The sequence below is a fragment of the Aquarana catesbeiana genome, linkage group LG12 (genome assembly GCF_042186555.1).
Source record: "Aquarana catesbeiana isolate 2022-GZ linkage group LG12, ASM4218655v1, whole genome shotgun sequence".
Lineage (NCBI taxonomy): Eukaryota > Metazoa > Chordata > Amphibia > Anura > Ranidae > Aquarana > Aquarana catesbeiana.
This window is the reverse complement of record NC_133335.1, coordinates 214,289,445-214,312,018: the sequence shown is the minus strand read 5'-3', so window position 1 is coordinate 214,312,018 and position 22,574 is coordinate 214,289,445. Positions and strand designations below refer to the sequence as shown.

At 41.4% G+C, this 22,574-nt stretch overlaps 1 protein-coding gene across 4 annotated transcripts in view; it reads left to right on the top strand.

Annotated features, from left to right (window-relative positions):
• The window catches only part of RAB37 (RAB37, member RAS oncogene family), an 89,110-nt gene extending 68,154 nt beyond the window's left edge, over nt 1–20,956 (top strand). Inside the window, exons 7-10 of one of the 4 annotated variants that reach the window (XM_073606654.1) lie at nt 5,220–5,285; nt 11,818–11,874; nt 11,986–12,062; nt 17,616–20,956. In XM_073606654.1, the coding sequence (XP_073462755.1) occupies nt 5,220–5,285; nt 11,818–11,874; nt 11,986–12,062; nt 17,616–17,718 (303 nt within the window). In that variant the 3' untranslated portion in view covers nt 17,719–20,956. The remainder of the gene's footprint in view (nt 1–5,219; nt 5,286–11,817; nt 11,875–11,985; nt 12,063–17,615) is intronic. The other 3 variants (XM_073606652.1, XM_073606653.1, XM_073606650.1) reach the window with 3 other exon arrangements.
• The last annotated feature ends 1,618 nt before the right edge of the window (nt 20,957–22,574 follow it).

Below are 22,574 nucleotides of genomic sequence, written 5' to 3'. Positions count from 1 at the left end.
TGTATTTATGCTGAGATTAAAATACACACAGGTGGACTCTATTTACTAATTAGGTGACTTCTGAAGGCAATCAGTTCCACTAGATTTTAGTTAGGGGTATCAGAGTAAAGGGGGCTGAATACAAATGCACACCACACTTTTCACATATTTATTTGTAAAAAAAAATTGAAAACCATTTATCGTTTTCTTTCCACTTCACAATTACGTGCCACTTTGTGTTGGTCTATCACATAAATTCCCAATAAAATTTCCATTTTTTTTGGTTGCAACATGACAAAATGTGGAAGATTTCAAGGGGTATCGATGCTTTTTCAAGGCACTGTATTCTACATAATTTTATTTTATTTTTATTTTTTTTTACCCTTTAACAAAGTAAGTTTACTAACTGCAAGATAATTTGGATTAATAGGAGTGGGCTGGAAACAATTATAGCTTAGATATGCTTTAACACTTTGGAAATGTCTCACTTCTGTGTCCCCTGCTATGTGCTGTGGCTCCATCCTCCAACCCATACATCCCTATAGGATACAATAGAGGATGGAACCTCAGGGGACGTGGTCATCATACACTGCTGGAAGTAACATGTCTGTTTTCGCAACCAGAGAACCCACACGAGCACATGCACAGGGTCACTTTAATTGGCTTGTACCCAGTTATTTCACTGTGGTATGGATGTAAGACTGTAAGCTCTTCAGCAATGGGGACCATTGTGAATAGTTCATTAACTCTTTAGTAAGTGTCGGTGCTTCACCCAAGCTTGTAACTCATTCACTCTGTATATATCTCCTGTACCCAAGTCTTCTCTCCCAATTGTTTACACTTTGTTCCTAGCACAGCCATCTCCTCCACCCCTCTCCTTCCTGACATTGTTCATTATAGGAGGGGAGCGTGACGAGCGTCTGAGGAGTAGTTGTGTAGAAGAGAAGACGTAGCTTGGAGTTGTAGAATGGGGATCTGTATGACTCACGTCCTACAATGGACAGCATAGGCCCAATATAGGACACTTTGGTCTAGCGATACAACTCAAAATCCATAAAAACACAATGCAAAGATCTGCAAAACTCATAAACCCATATCTTAGTCGCAAAAGAAAACCTAAATGTTTAAATTAGGGAAATGTACCATTTTGAAGGGGAAACCTTTACTGTTTTTCACCTTAATGCATTAAGGTGAAAAACTTTTTTCAATGCAGCAGCGCCCCCAAGCCCCCCTTATACTTGAGGCCCGAAATCTGCGCGACGAGAGAGCACACCACCTCCGGCTCGTGTCTCATGTCCTGATTAGATAGATTAATAGCAGCGCAGCCATTGGTCAATCAAATGTAATGATGCAGGGGGGAGGGGCCGAGTCATACATTTAACGGCTATGGATGCCGAATGCTGGAATCAGGAGCGCGCCCGCAAGGTAAGCGCCTCGGGGAAGCGCCTCTCCTAGGGGGTTATCTGATGCAGGGAGGAGCCGCAGAGGGACCCCTGAAGAGCAGGTTCGGGGCCACTCTGTGCAATACGAGCTGCACAGTGGAGGTAAGTTATGATATGATGTTGGGTTTTTTTTTTTTTTTTTTTTTTTTTTTAAATAACAAACCATTACAATCACTTTAAGAAAACAAATTAAGGTACCATAATTTTTGTAATAATTGCAGCAACATGTCTCAAAGTTGGGACAGGGCTGTGTAGCATCCCCTCTTTTAACATTGCGTTTAACCGTATAAATGGCATATATGGCAGCAAGGTGGCACTGCCGGACACTTGCAGGTAGGGGGCGCACATGCATGCCGCCGCTGGCCTGCCCGGCTGTGATTATGCACAGCGGGAGCTGGTCTGCGGGTACCGTGGACTCTGTCAGACGGCACTCGCCCATCATCCAGCACAGAGGCAGAATGGTGATCTATGTAAACCAGGCAGATTTACGTTCTGACAGCAGGGAAGGCATGGGTCCTTTGTCTCTGCAAAGCGGGGGGCTAGGTTCCTCTAGCTAGTGAAAGCATCTCCCACACTGTACAAAAACACTGGCTAAGCACACGGTGAACCCTTTGATAGTAGTGGTGCGACGGATCGTCACCGATCCGTGATCCGAACGGGTCAACCTGTTCGGTTCGGCACACCACGCGATCCGCGGAGCGCTTCACTGCCTCGGCCATAGAAAAGGCAGCGGCTTCGGCCTAGCTCCGGAGCGGTGGCCATCTTAATACACCCAGCTGCGGCCGCTGTCTCGTCAGGAAGTGATGTTTCGTCGCCGCCATCTTGCTACACCCCACACTCCTGCACAGTAATGATAGAGTGAGAAGGGGGCAAGCGGACATCTTGTTACACCCATCGGAGTTTTAGATTTTGCAGTTATTTTCAACACAAAACTGAGCTTGTATGCTTAAATACAGTATTTGTAAATCCGACAGACTGTTTAGATGTTAAATTTTAAAAGCAGCAGCAAACCTGCCCAATGCCAACCATCTTTGACAGAGTACAGGTGGAACAGAATCTCTGAGGTTTGTATTACTATGTCCCCATTAGGGAGATTTCCCCCACTTTGTCTAAATAGGAGATGATAGCAAAGGTTATAACTTCTGCTAGATTATTACTGCCTATGGCTCCCCTTCCTAATGACAACCCCCCCCCCCCCCCATTTCTTGCCCTGCCTGCTGTCCTACGAACAGGAAGTGAGGTGTAAACTCCCCAGTTGGGTCACAGATGGCAATAAAGACTTTAAAGCAGAGCTCCACCCTAAAGGGAAAGCTCCGCTTATTTGCCTCCTCCCCCCTCCGCTGCCACATTTTGCACCTTTTTTGGAGGGGGGGGAACCTGATTTTGACAGGTACCCGCACCCACTTCTGGGTGACTTTGCCTCAGTGAAGTCAGCTGGAAGTTTGGCTCCTCCTTCCCCTGCTGCTGGGCCATTCACAAAGCCCAGCTCGCTTCGCATGCGCAGTAGGGAACCAGGGCCGGTGCAACCACCAGGCGGACAACGCAGCCGCCTAGGGCGCACGGCTGCGTAGGGCGCAGCCACAGTCCCTATTTTTCAGAGAACTACACCTCTAAGTGCAGACTGTATAAATCTTTTATGAAAAAAATAAAAGGATGCCAAGTGACAATTCACATAAGGTAGATAATATGCTCATCAGAAAAGTATAAGTCTGGGACGCTGCGCATGATTACCCCCTGATGAGCCACCAGGGGCCGCTCTGCAGAGTGTTTAGAAAAGCTGGCCAGATGCTTTGAAGATGGAGCTCGAGTGCACACATGGCCTGCAGCGTCAGGGAGATTATGTCACCGGAGTCGGAGCGACGCGTTAAAATGCTTTTTAAATGTAATGGGTAATGATATCATCGTGGTAATACTCCTTGAAGGTTTTTTTTTTTTTTTTTTTTTTTGGGGGGGGAGGTACAAATAGCTGGTCTTTCCTAAGGTGCAAAATACTCTAGCACCAGCCCTGTAGGGAACCGGCAAGGCTTCACTGCTGGTCTCCCTTACTTGAAATTGCGTCGACAGCCGATTGAAAAATCAGCTCGGGTGAGGACAAAGCTGGATTTGTGGACAGTTAAGTGTCCTAATAAGTCAGCAGCTACAGTATACATTTTTTCTGACTAAGCCGGAGCAGTGTTAATTTCGTCGACTAAAATATTTTCGTCTAAATTTAATACTATTTTAGTCATCTGAATTGTTTTAGTATTATTTTGGTAGACTTAAATACAACTAAAACGAAAATGACATTTTAGTCAAAACTAAATTTTATATTATTATTATTATTATTTTTCAGGATTTATCACAATGGCTAAATCTGTGTCTGTAGTGCATGCTCAAACTTTAATACCATAAATAATAAACATGTTATTAGATTTTTACTCCAGGAGTATATAATGTTTGGCAGTTCTAAAGAAATACTGCATTCAAATTTAACTAAACCCATTTGATTTTAGTCGACTAAAATGTACTGGAGATTTTAGTTGACTAAAATACAACTGAAACAATTCGGATGACTAAAATATGACTAAAACTAAAATGGCATTTTAATCAAAAGACTATCGCTAAAACTAAATCGAAATTTAATTTAACACTGGCCTGGAGATCCGCTTTAAGCTGAGCAGCAGGCTTTAATTTTTAAATCTATTCTTCAAAAGCCTAAAAAGGATAAAAAAATTCTGTTTGTGTTCACCAGATGCCTTTACAAACCCATATATTGCTATGTGATAATAGCAGTGATATCGCTGGGCTGTAGGGCAATGTTTCTCAAATCCAGTCCTCAAGGCGCCCCAACAGGTCATGTTTTCAGGATTTCCCTCAGATGAAAAGGCTGTGGTAATTACTAATGCCCCGTACACACGATCAGAAATTCCGCCAGCAAAAGTCGGACGTGAGCTTTTGGTCAGAAAATGCGATCGTGTGTATGCTCCATCAGAGTTTTGTTGGCAGAATTCCAGCCAGCAAAAGATTGAGAGCATGTTCTCTTTTTTTTCGGTCAGAAAAAGTTCCTATCCGAAAATGCGTTTGTATGCAATTCGGATGCGCAAAAAATCACGCATGCTCGGAAACAATTCGACACATGCTCAGAAGCATTGAACTTCATTTTCTCGGTTCGTCGTAGTGTTGTACGTCACTGCGTTCTTGGCGGTCGAAAGTTCAGAGAACATTTCTGTGACTGTGTGTATGCAAGGCAAGCTTGAGCGGAATTCCGTCGGAAAAGCCATCCAAGTTATTTCTGACGGAGTTTCTGATCGTGTGTACGCGGCATTAGGCAGTGAAACTGATCAAAACGCCTGTGCAAAATAATGGACAGCCTGAAAACATGTTGGGGCATCTTGAGGACTGTAGTTGAGAATCATTGCTGTTGAAAACAGAGCTGGGGGAGGGTCCCAGCAGGCTCCACCCACTACAGGCTGCCTGCAGAAAACTACAGGAGGGGGCGGAGACCAGACCAGTCACCCTGCACAAGGAGAGGGAGCAGCAGTGACCGGTCTTTATTACAGGGGCAAAGTTACTGCACAGATCTGGAAGAAATGCACTAAGAATACTCTTGTATTTAGACAATATTTGCTGATCCTCAAGGTCTTTACATTTCCAAGGTCAATCCATTTTAAAAAGGTCATCGGCATTTGGGTTTTATCTTTTTAAATTGAGTAAAAAAAAATGCTATTTATGCCTTTTTTTTTTTTTTTTTTTTTTTTTTTTTTTTTTTTTCACATCTTTTGTATGATGATTTTTTTTTTTTTTCTCTGACATTGTCAGGCTTGGCTTGCAGAGGTGCACGAATTTTCTCAAAAGGATGTGGTCATCATGCTGCTCGGCAACAAGGTATTTGTAACTTCCTGAACTTCTACGATTCTCCGAATTGAGACACCCACTAGATGGTTTCGCACACGGCGTGCAGATTATCTGTATGGGGCATGGGGTGCAATACATTGTATGTGCAGATGACGCCACCAAACAGTTGCTGCAACTGCATGAATACAGATGTCCTGCTGTACCCAGCTGCAGAAATGGAACTCTTTTGAGTTAATATTTAGTATACAGTATATGTAGACTAGAATTTGCCCAACAATTGTATTCCTTATTTTTATCATTTTCATTCTTTCAACTTTCTGATTGTTTAAAAAAATTCTTATTTGCACACAAAAAAAAAAACAAAAAAACATTTCATTTGGGATTCAGTCTTTAGTTGTTCAAATGTTTTACTTTCCCGTTCCCTCTCATTTAGTATTGCATGGCTTGTCTTTTTTTTAAATTGATTAAAAAAAAAAAAATCTTTAAAAGAAAAACGAATGCAGCCACCACATCGAAGGACTGGTAATCTGCAATATTTACATTTCTTGTTTTTGGGTTTAAAATATGCTTAAAAAAAAAAAAAAGCCGTTACCTCCATTATAATGCAGTTTATGTCTTTTTGTACCAAGCGCTGGAACCATACCTTTGTATATATTTTTTGTGATCCGTTCGTGACCTTTTTATTTGATTATTTGATTTTTTTTTTTTTGGTTCCAGCGCTTGGTACAAAAGACATAAACTGCATTATAGTTGAGGTAACTGCTTTTTTTTTTTTTATGTCTTTTATACCAAGCGCTGGAACCATACCTTTTTGTATATATTTTTTGTGATCTGTTTCGTGACCTTTTTATTTGATTTAAAAAAAAAAAAAAAATCAAATAAAAAGGTCACGAAATGATCACAAAAAATATATACAAAGGTATGGTTCCAGCGCTTGGTACAAAAGACATAAACTGCATTATAATGGAGGTAACTGCTTGCTTTTTTTTTTTTTGTTAAATAAATAAATATTGCAGATTACCAGTCCTTCGATGTGGTGGCTGCATTCGTTTTTTCTTTTTGAAGATATTTTTTTTTTTTTTTTTTTTTTTTTTTTCCTTTTTTGGGCTGGTGATTCTGGCAATAATTTACTTCCTCTCCAAAGGTGAATAATTTGTCTACCTAAAGCCGGCCATAGAGGGCTCAAATCAACCCATCGATCTATGGGCAGACATGGTGTACTGATCCATCAACTGACTACAGTACAACCAGCCTGTCAGATATTTTTGTATGCGATTACCACCGCCAGCAGTCACCATTGTGTTCTGCCAACAGGAAAGGCTCCCCACCGATAGAAAACAATAGCGTGGCAGGAGGGATTCCTCCATCAATACGGACAGGGAAATCGATTTTCTATTTTTCTGCCCCATGGTGGAAGGAAAGAAAATTGTATAATCTGTGGGCTACTTCAATCATTTTACATTTTTTTTTTTTTTTTTTTTTTTTGAGGACATAAGACTTTTTTATTTGGTACATTGTTTTATTAAATACCCTACTCATGTGTTTGTGGTGTTTTTGTTTTTTTTTTTGTTAGTTTTGTTTGTTTTGTGTTGTTTGTTTGTGTTTGTGTTTTATTTTTTTTTGTTTTTGTTTTGTGTGTGTTTTTTTTTTTTTTTTTTTTGTTTTGTTTTGTTTTATAGGTTAACAAAAAGCATTTACAAGTTATTTTACACATTACCTTAGATTTTTTTAACTTTCACTGGATTTATAAAAAAATTACTTTTTATTTTTATACACACTAATGTGTAATGCTTTCTTCTAACACTATGCCTTTTTTCTCTGTGCACAGTCAGAGCTGCAGTCAGCAGGTTTGTAACCAAACCCCATATAATCACTATGATTGGCTCTTGCAGTATCACATGATCAGGAACCATTTGGATTGGTACCTGATCATTAGTGTGAGACCAGCAGCACAACTCGTCTTCAGCAGGGAAGTTATTTTAACATGCTCATAACAAGATTGTCTGAGAATGTGAAAGCCCACCTCCAAGAAAATTAATTAATTATCACCCCCTGCAGGGGTTTTTCTGCCACTAGATGCCCTCAGTCATTTAGTTTGAATGACACCTGGTGTGATTTACAGTGGTTGTAAGCCTTTACATTATACCTAGTGAGGTGACTGGCCTCAGGTGATACCAAGAGATGAATCAAATCCTCCTACATAAGTCGCACCTGTCCATTTGCAGTCCTCTCTTCTCTATTTAAAGTGCAGAATTTATATAGCTTGCATGAGCTTTCAGACAGGGGACGCAAAGCTGAAGTTACAGACTGCAGAGCTCAGTGAGGAGAGTTCTGAGAGCAGATTAGAGGAAGTGGACACACCCCTTTTTACACAGCACACAGGAACAGGACTGAGGCTGTCGATCACAGGCTGTGTGCTAGAGCTCCCTCCCCTGTCACCTTTTTATTTCTCTTGGTGTAAGGAAAATTTGTCAGAAGTTGCAGATGAGAGGCATTAGGCAACAGAGAAATGACACTTATAGTATCTCACAAAAGTGAGTACATCCCTCAAGTTTTTGTAAATATTTTATTCTATCTTTTCATGTGACAACACTGAAGAAATGACACTTTGCTACAATGTAAAGTAGTGAGTATACAGCTTGTATAACAGTGTCAATTTGCTGTCCCCCAAAATAATTCAACACACAGCCATTAATGTCTAAACCGCTGGCAACAAAAGTGAGTACACCCCTAAGTGAAAATGTCCAAATTGGGCCAAAAGTGTCAATATTTTGTGTGGCCACCATTATTTTCCAGCACTGCCTTAACCCTCTTGGAGTTCACCAGAGCTTCACAGGTTGCCACTGGAGTCCTCTTCCACTCCTCCATGACGACATCACAGAGCTGGTGGATGTTAGAGACCTTGCGCTCCTCCACCTTCTGTTTGAGGATGCCCCACAGATGCTCAATAGGGTTTAGGTCTGGAGACATGCTTGGCCAGTCCATCACCTTTACCCTCAGCTTCTTTAGCAAGGCAGTGGTCGTCTTGGAGGTGTGTTCTGTTGGAATACTGCCCTGCGGCCCAGTCTCTGAAGGGAGGGGATCATGCTCTGCTTCAGTATGTCACAGTACATGTTGGCATTCATGGTTCCCTCAATGAACTGTAGCTCCCCAGTGCCGGCAGCACTCATGCAGCCCCAGACCATGACACTCCCACCACCATGCTTGACTGTAGACAAGACACACTTGTCTTTGTACTCCTCACCTGGTTGCCACCACACACGCTTGACACCATCTGAACAAAATACGTTTATCTTGGTCTCATCAGACCACAGGACATGGTTCCAGTAATCCATGTCCTTAGCCTGCTTGTCTTCAGCAAACTGTTTGCAGACTTTCTTGTGCATCATCTTTAGAAGAGGCTTCCTTCTGGGATGACAGCCATGCAGATCAATTTGATGCAGTGTGTGGCGTATGATCTGAGCACTGACAGGCTGACCCCCCACCCCTTCACCTTCTGCAGCAATGCTGGCAGCACTCATATGTCTATTTCCCAAAGACAACCTCTGGATATGACGCTGAACACGTGCACTCAACTTCTTTGGTCGACCATGGCGAGGCCTGTTCTGAGTGGAACCTGTCCTCTTAAACCGCTGTATGGTCTTGGCCATCGGGCTGCAGCTCAGTTTCAGGGTCTTGTCAATCTTATAGCCTAGGCCAGTGATGGCGAACCTTGGCACCCCAGCTGTTTTGGAACTACATTTCCCGTGATGCTACACTAAGCTGCAGAGTGCATGAGAATCATGGGAAATGTAGTTCAAAAACAACTGGGGTGCCAAGGTTCGCCATCACTGGCCTAGGCCATCTTTATGTAGAGTAACAATTCTTTTTTTTTTCGGGTTCCTCAGAGTTCTTTGCCATGAGGTGCCATGTTGAACTTCCAGTGACCAGTATGAGAGAGTGAGAGCGATAACACCAAATGTAACACACCTGCTCCCCATTCACACCTGAGACCTTGTAACACTAACGAGTCACATGACACCGGGGAGGGAAAATGGCTAATTGGGCCCAATTTGGACATTTTCTCTTAGGGGTGTACTCCCTTTTGTTGCCAGCGGTTTAGACATTAATGGCTGTGTGTTGAGTTATTTTGAAGGGACAGAAAATTTACACTGTTATACAAGCTGTACACTCACTACTTTACATTGTAGCAAAGTGTCATTTCTTCAGTGTTGTCACATGAAAATATATAATAAAATATTTTCAAAAATGTGAGGGGTGTACTCACTTTTGTGAGATACTGTGTGTGTGTGTGTATATATGTGTGTGTGTATATATATGTGTGTATATGTATATGTATATGTATATGTATATATATATATATATATATATATATATATATATATATATATATATATATATATATATATATAAATATATATATGTTTCTGTGTTGTAAAAATTGAGACGAAGATGAATATCATTTCAGAACTTTTAGGTGGAGGGAAGTAAAAATAAACTAAAATATGGTTGCATAAGTGTGCACACCCTTACACTAATACTTTTGTTGAAGCACCTTTTTGATTTTATTACAGCACTCAGTCTTTTTGGGTATGCGTATCGGCATGGCACATCTTAACTTGGCAATGTGCCCCCCCCCCCCCCTCTTCTTTGCAATAACCAGGGGCGTACCTAAGGCATTTGGCACCCCCCTCCCCGACAAAATTGCAGCACAAGAAAGCTTGTCACTCAAAAACGAGCAGGAGCTTCTTTTGAGCTACAGTGTCACGTGTTGTGATTTGCCGCGACTGCAGTGCGATATATTGTACGGCGATTGGGGTACCATTAAGAAGGTTGGGGTATTATAGTGGCAGGTCTGGGAAGTATAAGGTATTATGTTGGCAGGCTAGGGCTGTATAGGGTATTATGGTGGCAGGCTAGGGCTGTATACAGTGACATTGTGCTCAGTCTCTTACAGCATGCCTGGAGATGTAGACACCCGCGGCTCCTGTGTTCTCGCCTCTTTCTCCTCCTTCAGCTGCAGGCTCAGCCAGTGAAATGAGTCTTTTGGGAGGAGGCGGCCTCACCTTCAGGTCCGCCCACAAACTCCAGCTGCCTGATATTGAAGATCCCCGAGGGACAGCCTGCCTGATTGGATGACTGGGGAGACAGGCAGCCGCCTTTCCCCGCACCGCTGGGCCCCCTGCCGACCTGATGGACTTCTGATGATTACAAAGCTGGGAAACTGCAGGGGCGCCCGCTCACTAAGACGGCCCTGCTGCGATCTCCTCCCCGGATCATCCCACACTGCACATCCCTGGGCTAACCCCCCCCCCCCCCCCCCAATGTGCAGCACCCGGGGCGGACTGCCCAACCCACCCCCGGTATTCAACTGGCAAAAACACTCCAAATCTGTCATTTCGAGGGCATTTCCTATGCACAGCCCTCTTCAGATCACACCACAGATTTTCAATCGGATTCAGGTCTGGGCTCTGGCTGGGTCATTCCAAAACTTTAATCTTCTTCTGATGAAGCCATTCCTTTGTTGATTTGGATGTACGCTTTGGGTCGTTGTCATGCTGAAAGATGAAGTTCCTCTTCATATTCAGCTTTCTAGCAGAAGCCTGAAGGTTTTGTGCCAATATTGACTGGTATTTGGAACTGTTCATAATTCCCTCTACCTTGACTAAGGCCCCTGTTCCAGCTGAAGAAAAACGGCCCCAAAGCATGATGCTGCCACCACCATGCTTCACGGTGCGTATGGTGTTCTTTTGGTGATGTGCAATGTTTTTGCGCCAAACTTATCTTTTGGAATTATGGCCAAAAAGTTCAACCTTGGTTTCATCAGACCATAACACATTTTCCCACGTGCTTTTGGGAAACTTCAGATGTGTTTTTGCAAAATTTAGCTGGACTTGGATGTTTTTCTTAAAGTCTTCTGTTTTGCCACTCCACCCCATAGCCCAGACATATGAAGAATATGGGAGATTGTTGTCACATGTACCACACAGCCAGTACTTGCCAGATATTCCTGCAGCTCCTCTAATGTTGCTGTAGGCCTCTTGGCAGCTTCCCTGACCAGTTTTCTTCTCGTCTTTTCATTAATTTTGGAGGGACGTTCAGTTCTTGGTAATGTCACTGCTGTGCCAAATTTTCTCCACTTGATGATGACTGTCTTCACGGTGTTCCATAATGCCTAATTCTTTTGTGCCCTTCTCCTGGCTGATACTTTTTAACAATGAGATCCATCTGATGCTTTGGAAGCTCTCTGCGGGCCATGGCTTTTGCTGTAGGATGCAACTAAGAAAAAGTCAGGAAAGACCTACTAGAACAGCTGAACTTTATTTGGGGTTAATCAGAGGCACTTTAAATGATGGCAGGTGTGTACTGACTCCTATTTAACATCAGTTTAAATGTGATTGCTTAATTCTGAACACAGCTACATCCCCAGTTATAAGAGGGTGTGCACATTTATGCAACCACATTATTTTAGTTTTTCATTTTTAAATCCCATCAAGGTGTTAGCTGACAGTATCCTTCAGTCTCTCTGTAATACTACAAGCTTTTGTAACCTTGTTTCCAGAGTGACATGACCGATAGAAGAAATATCAGAACAGAAGAAGGAGAATCCCTGGCAAAGGTTAGACATTTTGTTCAGGACAGTATACCGGTAATATTTACTAATGATTCCTGTGACCTAATCTAAAATGTTCTTTTTTTTTTTTTTTTTTTTCCTTCTTTAAATCTGCAGGAATATGGAATTCCCTTCATGGAGACTAGCGCTAAGACTGGTATAAATGTGGAACTGGCTTTTATGGCAGTAGCAAGGTAAGTACTTTGTTACTGCCAAATGATGACCGATCTAATTATTTAGGATCCCTCAACCCAAAACTCATGGGTGATCTCTGGCAAGATCCTGGCACCTGTTCTCCTTGCATGAACATGACAGGTGGATTTGGGGGGGGGGGGGGGGGGGGGGGAGCCATGCAGAGGTCTCACTGCTGGCAGTCCTGGGTTCAGGGTTCACATATTAATATACTTTTGCTGCAGACATTTTAAACGTTTTCATTTTCTGAGGCATGTGGCACCCTGATTTTTGTCACTACCACCTGTAGACCAAGGTTTTGTGTGTGCGTTTTCCTTTTCCTCTGTTTTGCATAGTTAAGAAATGGGAATATCTGTGTGTGTGTGTGTGTGTGTGTATATATATATATATATATATATATATATATATATATATATATATATATATATATATATATATATACATACATACATACATACATACATACATACATACATACATACATACATACATACATACATACATACATACACACTTATACACTTTATTGGCATATTAGTTGTTAGAACAGTGGAAGATGTTAAAGGCAAGCTATTTACTGGCCCAAGACTTCCATTCTTTTACCCATAAAAGCTTTATTAGGAAGATGCAATGTCCAGACTTTTTTTTTTTTTTTTTTTTTTTTTTCCAATATGTTAATTGTACACATGAATGGAAAAACATACGCTCTTTTGGCAAAAGTATTGGGACACCTGCCTTTACACACACATGAACTTTAATGGCATCCCAGTCTTAGTCTGTAGGGTTCAATATTGAGTTGGCCCACTCTTTGCAGCTGCAACAGCTTTAACTCTTCTGGGAAGGCTGTCCACAAGGTTTAGGAGTGTCTCTATGGGAATGTTTGACCATTCTTTCAGAAGCGCATTTGTGAGGTCAGGCGCTGATGTGTCCGAGAAGGCCTGGCTCGTAGTCTCCGCTCTAATTCATCCCAAAGGTGTTCTATCGGGTTGAGGTCAGGACTCTGTGCAGGCCAGTCAAGTTCCTCCACCCCAAACTCGTTCATGTCCTTTGTGGAACTTGCTTTGTGCACTGGTCCAAACCAAGTGGAGTGGGGATCTATGGTGTGGTGGTGTTTTTCAAGGGTTGGGCTTGTCCACTTCGTTCCAGTGAAGGGAAATCCTTCAGATGTCAGCATACCAAGACCTTTTGGACCATTTCATGCTCCCAACTTTGTGGGAACAGTTTGGGGACGGCCCCTTCCTGTTTCAACATGACTGCGCACCAGTGCACAAAGCAAGGTCCATAAAGACATAGATGAGGGAGTGGTGACCTTGTAGACAGCCTTCCTAGAAGAAATGAAGCGGTTATAGCTGCAAAGGGTGGGCCAGCTCAATATTGAACCCTATGGACTGGATGACTGGGGCGCCATTGAAGTTCATGTGCATGTAAAGGCAGGCATCCCAATACTTTTAGCAATATAGTGTAGGAGAAATTGCACTTTGGAACACAGAGGCAGAAGACCATGTGAGCAATAAGTAATAAACAAAATGAATCTCAACAATTGGGTATGCCCGAGGTAGGAAACTAATAAGACATCTATCCTGAACACGAATTGACCATCAAATAAAAGAAAATACTGAAAAATATGGATAAAGCAGCAGTTTCATCATTGTCACTCATTGCGATAGGCACGATCTAAACATGCAGAGTATTAAATAAGGGGGAGGGGTGGAGACAAAAAAAAAAGGGAAAGAACAAAAGGACAACTGGGAAGGGGAAGGAAGACCCGACTCGTCTGAGCCATTGACTCAACATAGGGCTGCAAATTGGAATCTACACCCCCATATTCTCCTCCTCGCAGTAGAAAGGGTGAAGTTAGGATGGAACTGAATCGCCCATAATAAGGCAAGTATTACACTTCTGCACTGCCAGATAAAAACTTCAATTTCTATCTAGGAATGAATTCAGTGTTTCATATGACACCTCTGCTGATGCTGGATTTGTTAACTGTAATCCTGGTGCTGGGGGAACACCACAGCTTCTCCGGGGTAAATGTGCACCATGGTGCTCTGCACCCTGCCAACGCAATTCTATCCTGGAGGTGGTTCTTTGGCAGAATGTCACCTCCTAGAACCCTTTAGTCCCTGGTCACTTACAGTGGCCCTAGAGAACTTTCTCAGGTCTTGCCCCTCCCTTTGCCCCTTTACCCCTTTAAGGACCTGACCTACTTCTTGCATGCTGCTGATCATCTTATGGCATCCATTGGTGTCACATTGGTGGCCGTGCAGTGCCGAGATCCATTAGGTTACAGGCCTGCCCGCCAGGCACCCAAGGAGGACAGAGAAAAACTCAACTCCAAAGCTAACTTAAGGGGAATTGCATGAACCTACCCAACCTGCTCAGTTGCAATGTTTTGTGGTTATTAGCCATTTAGTGATTTATCTATTGCTATTTGAATACCTCTCCTTTCTATGCTTAAACTTCCTGCCAGCTGTGCTGTTGGCATTAATACTGTGCAACGTTACACTGTGTAACGTTGCACAGTATTAATGCCAACAGCACAGCTGTCTTCGAACTGATCTTCTATCCCCCGCATCGCTGGACCCTGGGACAGGTAAGTGTCCGATTAATAAGTCAGCAGCTGCAGTATTTGTGGCTGCTGACTTTTATTTATTTTTTTAAAAATGGGAACTCCTCTTTAAGGAAAGTTTTCCTGCACAGTATTTATAATTAAGTAATTTTTAACAATGATATTTTTAAGATACAGATTCAATCTATTATGACCGCAGTCTAAAAATATGAAATGTATTCACCAAACATGTAATCATACAAAATGGTTATATATATTGGTTGAGATAAACAAACGTTACATAAAACATTAAATACCGATTTGCGTTACATAAAATCTTGAATGTCAGTAGACACACCTGCTAAATTGGAATGTAGTACCTTTGATGTGATACAACAGTGATAAACTTCCCTGTAGAATCAATAACCTTGTAAAATGACAATTAGACAGGACGTCTATATTTCACAAATTCAACCGTTACTATACTGCAGGCAAGTAAGTGGTTAACAGCGTGAAATAAAATTGGATGTTTGTTATGTCAAAAAATGGAAACTATTCAAAATGAAAAATATATATTGAAAATTGAATCTTTAGAGAAAAATCTACAAGGCGGTTATTGATTCGGGAGAAAAATTATCAATTGTAAAATATTCAATAAATCAAACTTTAGGAGAACACAAATGAATATAAGATAAAATCAACATGACATAATTACCCATTCCAAAACTGCTACTGGTCTGAATTGCTGGTTACCAGAGTTTTTAGAATGGCTGCCGTGGCTTTCAAAATGGATACTTTTAAAGAGGAATTACTTCTTGTGACCTCCGAGTTCCAAAGCATAAGGTGTTCAGGAATCTTCATGAATGTACAAGTGTTGAGTAGATGAATGGTGTATGTGTCTGTGTGTATGATTGATGGTAATTAGGTGTTTCTGAATGTTCATGAGTCTCTCTTCATGGCATCTTTCTTGCTTCTAAATACTATCTCAGACAATAAGATCATAAAAGCCCAAAAGGTATGGCTTCTTTTCTATTGGTTAGGAAAAAATATAATGATTTACCTTGGTGAATTTCAGGTAATATCACCTTCAACCACTAGGCATGTCTGAAGGGTGGGGGGGGGCGCCAGAGAGCCTCAGAAACGGCTGGAAAGACTCTGTTGCCGAGGTCAGCCGAGCTGTCCTCGGGGCCTTTCCGTGCATTTCGATTGGCGCCGCTCGGCTCTGGCGCCCCCCCCCCCCACCTCAGGCCAAACGCGGTACTTCACACGCTTTGGCCTGCATCTTGCTTGTTTTGCGAGACAACGCTCGCAAACCGAGTTACGATTTTTAAAAATGCAGTGCTCATATTGCGAAACGCTCGTTAACCGCGTTACTCACAATCCGAGGTTCCGCTGTATACCTTTTTAAATACACTCAGTATAATTTTGATTAATTATCACACAAAATGTGCTAAAATAATTTATAAAATATAAAGTTTGTAAATAAATTCAATGAAAGTGTTCTGTTTGAGTATAAAATACTCAAATTCTCAAATTCATGTATATACAAATAAATCTAATAAACCAAGTGCAAATCACAAAGTACTGAAAAAAAAAAATCCAGTGCAGAGAAAATAAATAAATAATATAAAGTGCTCCGTGTAAGTATAAAATACTCAAGTTCATACTGTATTTTTTATGTATGTGTGTGTGTGTATGTATGTATGTATGTATGTGTGTGTGTGTGTATATGTGTATATGTGTATATGTGTGTGTATATATATATATATGTGTGTATATATATATATATATATATATAATTATCTATATGGATAAATGTATAATTCTGGTATATCCGCTGAATATTTGTTTATCTAAAGACACATACTATGTGTAGATTTTTATACAGTATTATAATCACGATTCAAATGTCTTTCATAATACTGATTGGCATCTTAAACAATTGTACTTATAATTTGTCCTACATCACAACCGTCATATTTTTACCTATAACAGAATTATTTTAAACTTAATACTGACTGCACACATTTGGAGTGAACTGTGGACAGACTCATGGATATTTAGAGAGAGTTTAGCTATCTACACAGCTCCTAAAATCTAACACAATGAGTTGTTTAGTCAGGAGTGATTTCTATGTGATAACAGTCTAGTCAAGTATTTGTGTGATTTTTTTCTATGGCTGTTTGTTGGTTTTATTTACCCACCAAGATAGGTACACATCATCTTTGTTTTGTGAGGTGGGACCTTATTGTTCCCGCAGTTCTGTTTCAACATAAAGTTTGTAGAATCTACAAATATTTGATCCATTGATGACTTGGAAAACATCTGAACTCACAAAGACCTATTAGTTAATCTGTCTTGTCTATTTGAATTTTAACATCTCCATCAGAATATTATAAAATATATTATTTCTTCTTCATAATTACAACAGGTTGAAAGGCCAAATTCGAACCTAGATCTTCTCCTTTTATCATCAGTACTTGACCTCACAAGTGCCCATTTGGAAGAATAGGTATATATTCCCGCAGATGCACTCCAAAATAAGGTGGAAAGCCATCCCTGAACAGTGGAGACTGTATAGGAGTAATGATCAAGTGTACAGAGACATATGCCTTATAGCAATGGACTCCAAACTGGGGCCCAGGGGCCAAATGCTGCTCTCTGCTAGCCTTTATCCGGCCCTTGGGGCAATGTTTTTCTCAAAAATATGAGACCCTATTCCTCCCACTGACATGAATGATGGGGCACTATTCCTCCAACTGACACAAATTAATGGGCATTATTTCTCCTACTGACATCGGCGATGGGGTACTATTCCTCACACTGACATCAATGATGGGTGACTATTGCTCCTACTGATATGAACGTCCTAAAGTCTGAAGAACAGTAAACTGGCCCTTTTTGTTTAGAAAGTTTGGTGACCCCTGCCTTATAGTGTAAGTGTATGTGGAGAAACTCTAGTGAAAGTTCTAAAGTTCTAATTATTTCCCATCTGGGTTCTGCACAGGGAGCTGAAACACAGATCCGGTGAACAGAATGAGCCAAAATTCCAAATCCATCAGTACATCGAATCACAGAAGAAGAAAAGCAACTGTTGTGGGTTGTTCTGATTGTTTGGGACATTGTTGAAGCTTGTCATCCTTGGGGAAAAGCCATGTTGGAGTTGTTTCTGTTCCCAGGAGCAGGATCCACCTTCAGTCATAGGTGGAAGAAACTGATTATTTCAAACTGCCAATGCTTGGCGGATGTCACAGTGGTGGCCCCACCACGTGGATTTTACTCAGGACTAATAAGGACCTCCTTACCAGTTATTGTTATGATTTAAGTTGGAAAAAATGTAATGTATTTTATGTGATGTAGGATCCATATGTTAAAAGGATTAGTCTATGCATCACTGACATTTCAGCTCTGGAGAAGAAGGCTTACTCTCCTACAGTCTTTTTATCTTATCTTTCAGGGACCCCAGCTTTACTTCTGATTTCCTGGCTCCACCAATCTGTTGCTGCCATTATCAGTATTGCTCTCCCTGTTTTATTTTTTTTTATTGATTTCATATATTTCTGCCCATCAACTTTCACTCATAACTGAAGTAAGTGTTGAATCGATTGATTCCTTTACCTGTTTCTTGTACCAGCTGATTTGGATGAAAGTTTGGGTGTTTGTAAAGTAGTAAGTATTGGATCAACTTATCTGAGGTCACTGCTCTTAGAAAAAAATCTCTCAGCTGAGTTGGAAATATTGTGCACATCATCCCATACAGATTGGTGGGATGGAAATATGCACATGGTGAAATATTTTAACAATATGGTCACTGGCTAATGGTCAAGTTAACTTATCGGGTGCTATTAGGACCTGTTTCATGGGGCTTGCGTTCGTACCAGAACTGCTTCTCTCCCTATACAAGTCAATGAGTAAGTAAAGAAGCTTGACAGTCTACCACACTGCCTTTTAATTTTAATCGATTGGGCCTTGCAAACAATAAAAATTGCCCATTGGGCAGACGTATTAAGGATTGCTATAGGTTCCCTGCAGTGCCACTTACACCATCTCGCGGTAGGTCCCAGCAGTGTCATCCCTTTCCTCTCCTTCCAGTTCTTGAAAGCTTTTTGCTGGAGAGTTGGTGACTTCACATTACCAAGCAACAAATAGAAAACATTAGTAATTGAAGGCTTGCACATGAATGCCGGTCCTCCAATGTGTGCCAGTGTTTATTGGTGACCTGCAAACATGTCATTAACTGCAGTGAAATGCTGCCAAGTTTTACGAGAATGAGATGGAGGCCAAGATTACCAATAACACCGCCTAGGTCATGCCAAGGAGTTGGGTCTGAAAGTGCCTAAAGACGGGTGCGGAGTTCAAATTTTTATTCACTTTTTTGTAGCATTTATGTATGGATGTGACGAGGCCCTTTTTTTTTTTTTTTTTTTTTTTTTTTTTTCTTTTTTGTGCCCTGTCCTCAAAGTAAGCCTGTCACAAGAGAAACATGGAAGATGCCTATCCTATTAATAATGCTATCTCCTTGGCTGTCAAGCAAAACCCTCTTGCTTGTGAGCCATGACCTGGAACAAGTATGCAGATCAGGGCTTATGACTTCTGTATTTGGCATTCTTGTATCTGGTCTTTAACTGTTGGGTTGGCATAACAGCCAGACACCCAGCTTTTTCAGAAACTAGAAATGGCAGCCCCCCTCCTGGTTCCTTTACAACCGGTTCACTTTAAGATTCTAGACATTTGTAAAGTTTTACTACTTTTAGATTTTCAATGTGGCATCTTCCAAATTTGCCAGAATGTCTCATAATACTCCGACTATAAAGGAAAACCTTCAAGAGAACTTCTGGCGTTCCTTAAAACACAAACTCTGGTCAGGTTCCCTTTCGAAAGTGAAGGTATAAAGCGGGGATGTGCGAATAGAGGACCTCCCAGCTGTTGCAAAACTACAAGTCCCATGAGACTACAAGTCCCATGAGACTACAAGTCCCATGATGCATAGCAAGACTCTGACAGCCACAATCATGACACCCAGGGGCAGAGGCATGATGGGACTTGTAGTTTTGCAACAAGTGGAGGTCCGCTAATTGCATACCCCTGGTATAAAGGGACAATTTATCTATGAGGAATAGGAAAATTAGGTCCAAAATATTGGAAAATGGTTACATAGATGAGACTGGAGGTGTATTAATGCCGCTTTCTAGAAGACCATCCTTAAGCGAGTTTGTGGATGGGGTGGTTTGAATTCAATGTTCTCAGTTAAACTGGTTTCTGCAACCCCAAATCACAAATGGTAAAGATCGCCATGCGTGCCTTGAATTTTGAGTGATTTCTGAGGAATCGGGCCAATTTTCGAGGTGTGGGTGGCCCTGTCAACTAAAAAATTGACTGAGCCAGATGGAAGATTATTTGCTGAACATTGACTGCATCCCATCAGATTCAGTCACCATGTGGGTATTCTGACAGCTGCCTGAATACAATATCTGGCAGGGAAGTTTCCTCCATACATGTTTGGTGTGGATGGAGGAATCCATTTATTTTTCTCCTATTCAGCCTGCGGCTGCCATACTGCGCTTGCAGGGCTGTGAAACAACCTGTGCCAAAAAAATAAATAAATAACTGGACAAAGTTTTTTTTATTTAAGTACTGTGTGTGTGCATGGTTTTATATATATATGTGTGTGTGTGTGTGTGTGGTATCCCACATTGCCCTTTTCTAATATACCCTCCAATTTTGTATAATGTTGATATGCTGCACAACTGTGCTTTGTTTACATTTGAAGTGATACTTTCTGTACTTTTCTGGTTTCACCCCTCACATCTGAGTTATTGGAGATGTTCCTACACTGAGCGATCTTCCAAGAACTATTCTAACCTTGTATTGCACACACATTCTATAATGTGTGGGAAGCTAATATAAGTAGAGTAAAAAAAAAAAACAAATTTTTGACATGTCTGAAAAAATTATTTGAAAACAAGATGAGCAGTGATCTGTAGTAAGCTCCTGATGACCAATCAGATTTTAGTATGGGGCAATCGGAACCCGATTGCCATGAGTTTATAGCCTCTGCTCTTTGCCTTATTAAATAAAAGCCACAGGATGTGTTTTCATTGATGTTTGTTGCTTTATTTTCAATAAAAAGGACATTTAAAAAAAAAATAAAAAAAAATAAAAAAAACCTGATTTGCTTGAAATTTCTTAATAACGACAATGGGCACTAAGATCTGGTAATTCAAATGCTAGATTTTCAGATGAGTGAAGATATGTATTTTTAATAGTTGTAGGACCTTCCTCTCACTTCTATCCCAGTGACTTGCAAAGGATCTAATCCTTCTGTGATCTTTCTGACAAGAAGGCGCCATTCAGACCTGTGCGTTTGATGTACGCCAAACCGTATGTTACTGCATTGCATGGTACTCTGTATCAAGACGTTCATTCAAGGGGTAACTCCACTTTAGTGGGGAAAATGGCAAATAAAAAAAAAAAATTAATATAGCGAATAAAATTGCGACACAATTCCTATTGTAATTGGGTGCTCTAAAAACCTTTCCTTTTCAATCTGCACTGCTGTAATTTTCTGTAAAATGCAATATGGCTAACTGGAGGCGTTCTGTACACAGAATGTTTACAAAACGCCCCCCTGATATGTAATTTCCTGCTTTGCTTGTGATTTGGCCTACAGATTTTACTAGAAATCTGCACTAAGATATAAAAAGTCAGATTTTGAGCAAGATGCACTCAAAGGGAGATCACGTCTTAAAGAGGAAGTAAACTCAGTTTTTGTTATTGCCCCCAAAGTAAATTCATAATGTGCTAGTGTGTATCGCATACTAGCACATTATGTTAAACTTGCCTGCAAACAAAGCCTTTGTTGTCCCTGCTAGAGGCCACATCCATCTTCACTCGTCTTCCCTCCGGGTCCACGGACTCCGGCTGTGTGACAGGCCGGAGCTGCGTGACGTCACTCCCGTGCATGTGCACGGGAGCCACCGGTCACAGCACATGCTTCTGAAGAAACGGCACAGGCGGCCATCCCTTCAGAGTGCATGCGCTGATGACGTAATTGGCATAGTATACAGTGAATATCTCCCAAACGACGCACGTTTAGGAGATATTTACAGTACCAAATGGGTACCTATAGGTACAAACTATGCATGATGGTTTTACTTCCTCTTTAGGGGATGCAGACCCGGCAGCTTTCCTCATTAGAGTCCTGCAGGTGCAGCAGCTGATTGATAATTATAAAACCACTCTCATACAGATTCATTGTGCACATTGAGACAAACAGCTATTTCTTCAAAATAACAAAAGAAGGGTGTCAGAGTTGGCAGCCCTTTCATGCAGGGAACCGTACTTGATCCTCCACCATGACGGGGTCCTGTTACGACCTGTTCCATCCTTTTTGCAAAAAGTTGTCGGCCTTTCATTTAAATCAGGACATTATTTTGCCTTCTTTTTTTTTCTCCCAGCCTCGTTCGGCGGAAGAGAGATGACTGCATTCTTTGAACGTTGTCCAGGCAGTCAAGGTTTATTTGTCTAGATCGGCGGAGATCCGAGGATAGGACTCCTTTTTTGTTTTACCAAAGGGACCCAAGAAGGGGCAGGCAGCTCCCAAAGCTTCCATTGCTAATTGGGTCCGTCAATTGGTCATTCAGGCCTATGGTCTGAAACTTAAAACTCCTCACTTTAGGGTGAGAGCTCATTCTACCAGGGGTGTAGGAACCTCCTGGGCTTTTCGCCATCAGGTATCCGTGGCTCAGATTTGTAAGGCTGCTACCTGGTCTTCAGTGCATAAGTTCACAAAATTTTATCAAGTGGATGTTCGAGCAGCCGCGGATTTGGCTTTCAGCCACAGTGTACTGCAAGGCTGCCGTATAAGGTCTGATGGCTATTGTTTGGCAGGGTGTCTCCCTCCCCTCAAGGCTATTGCTCTGGAACATCCCAGCAGGTAATGAATATTAGCCCAACTCCGTGTCCC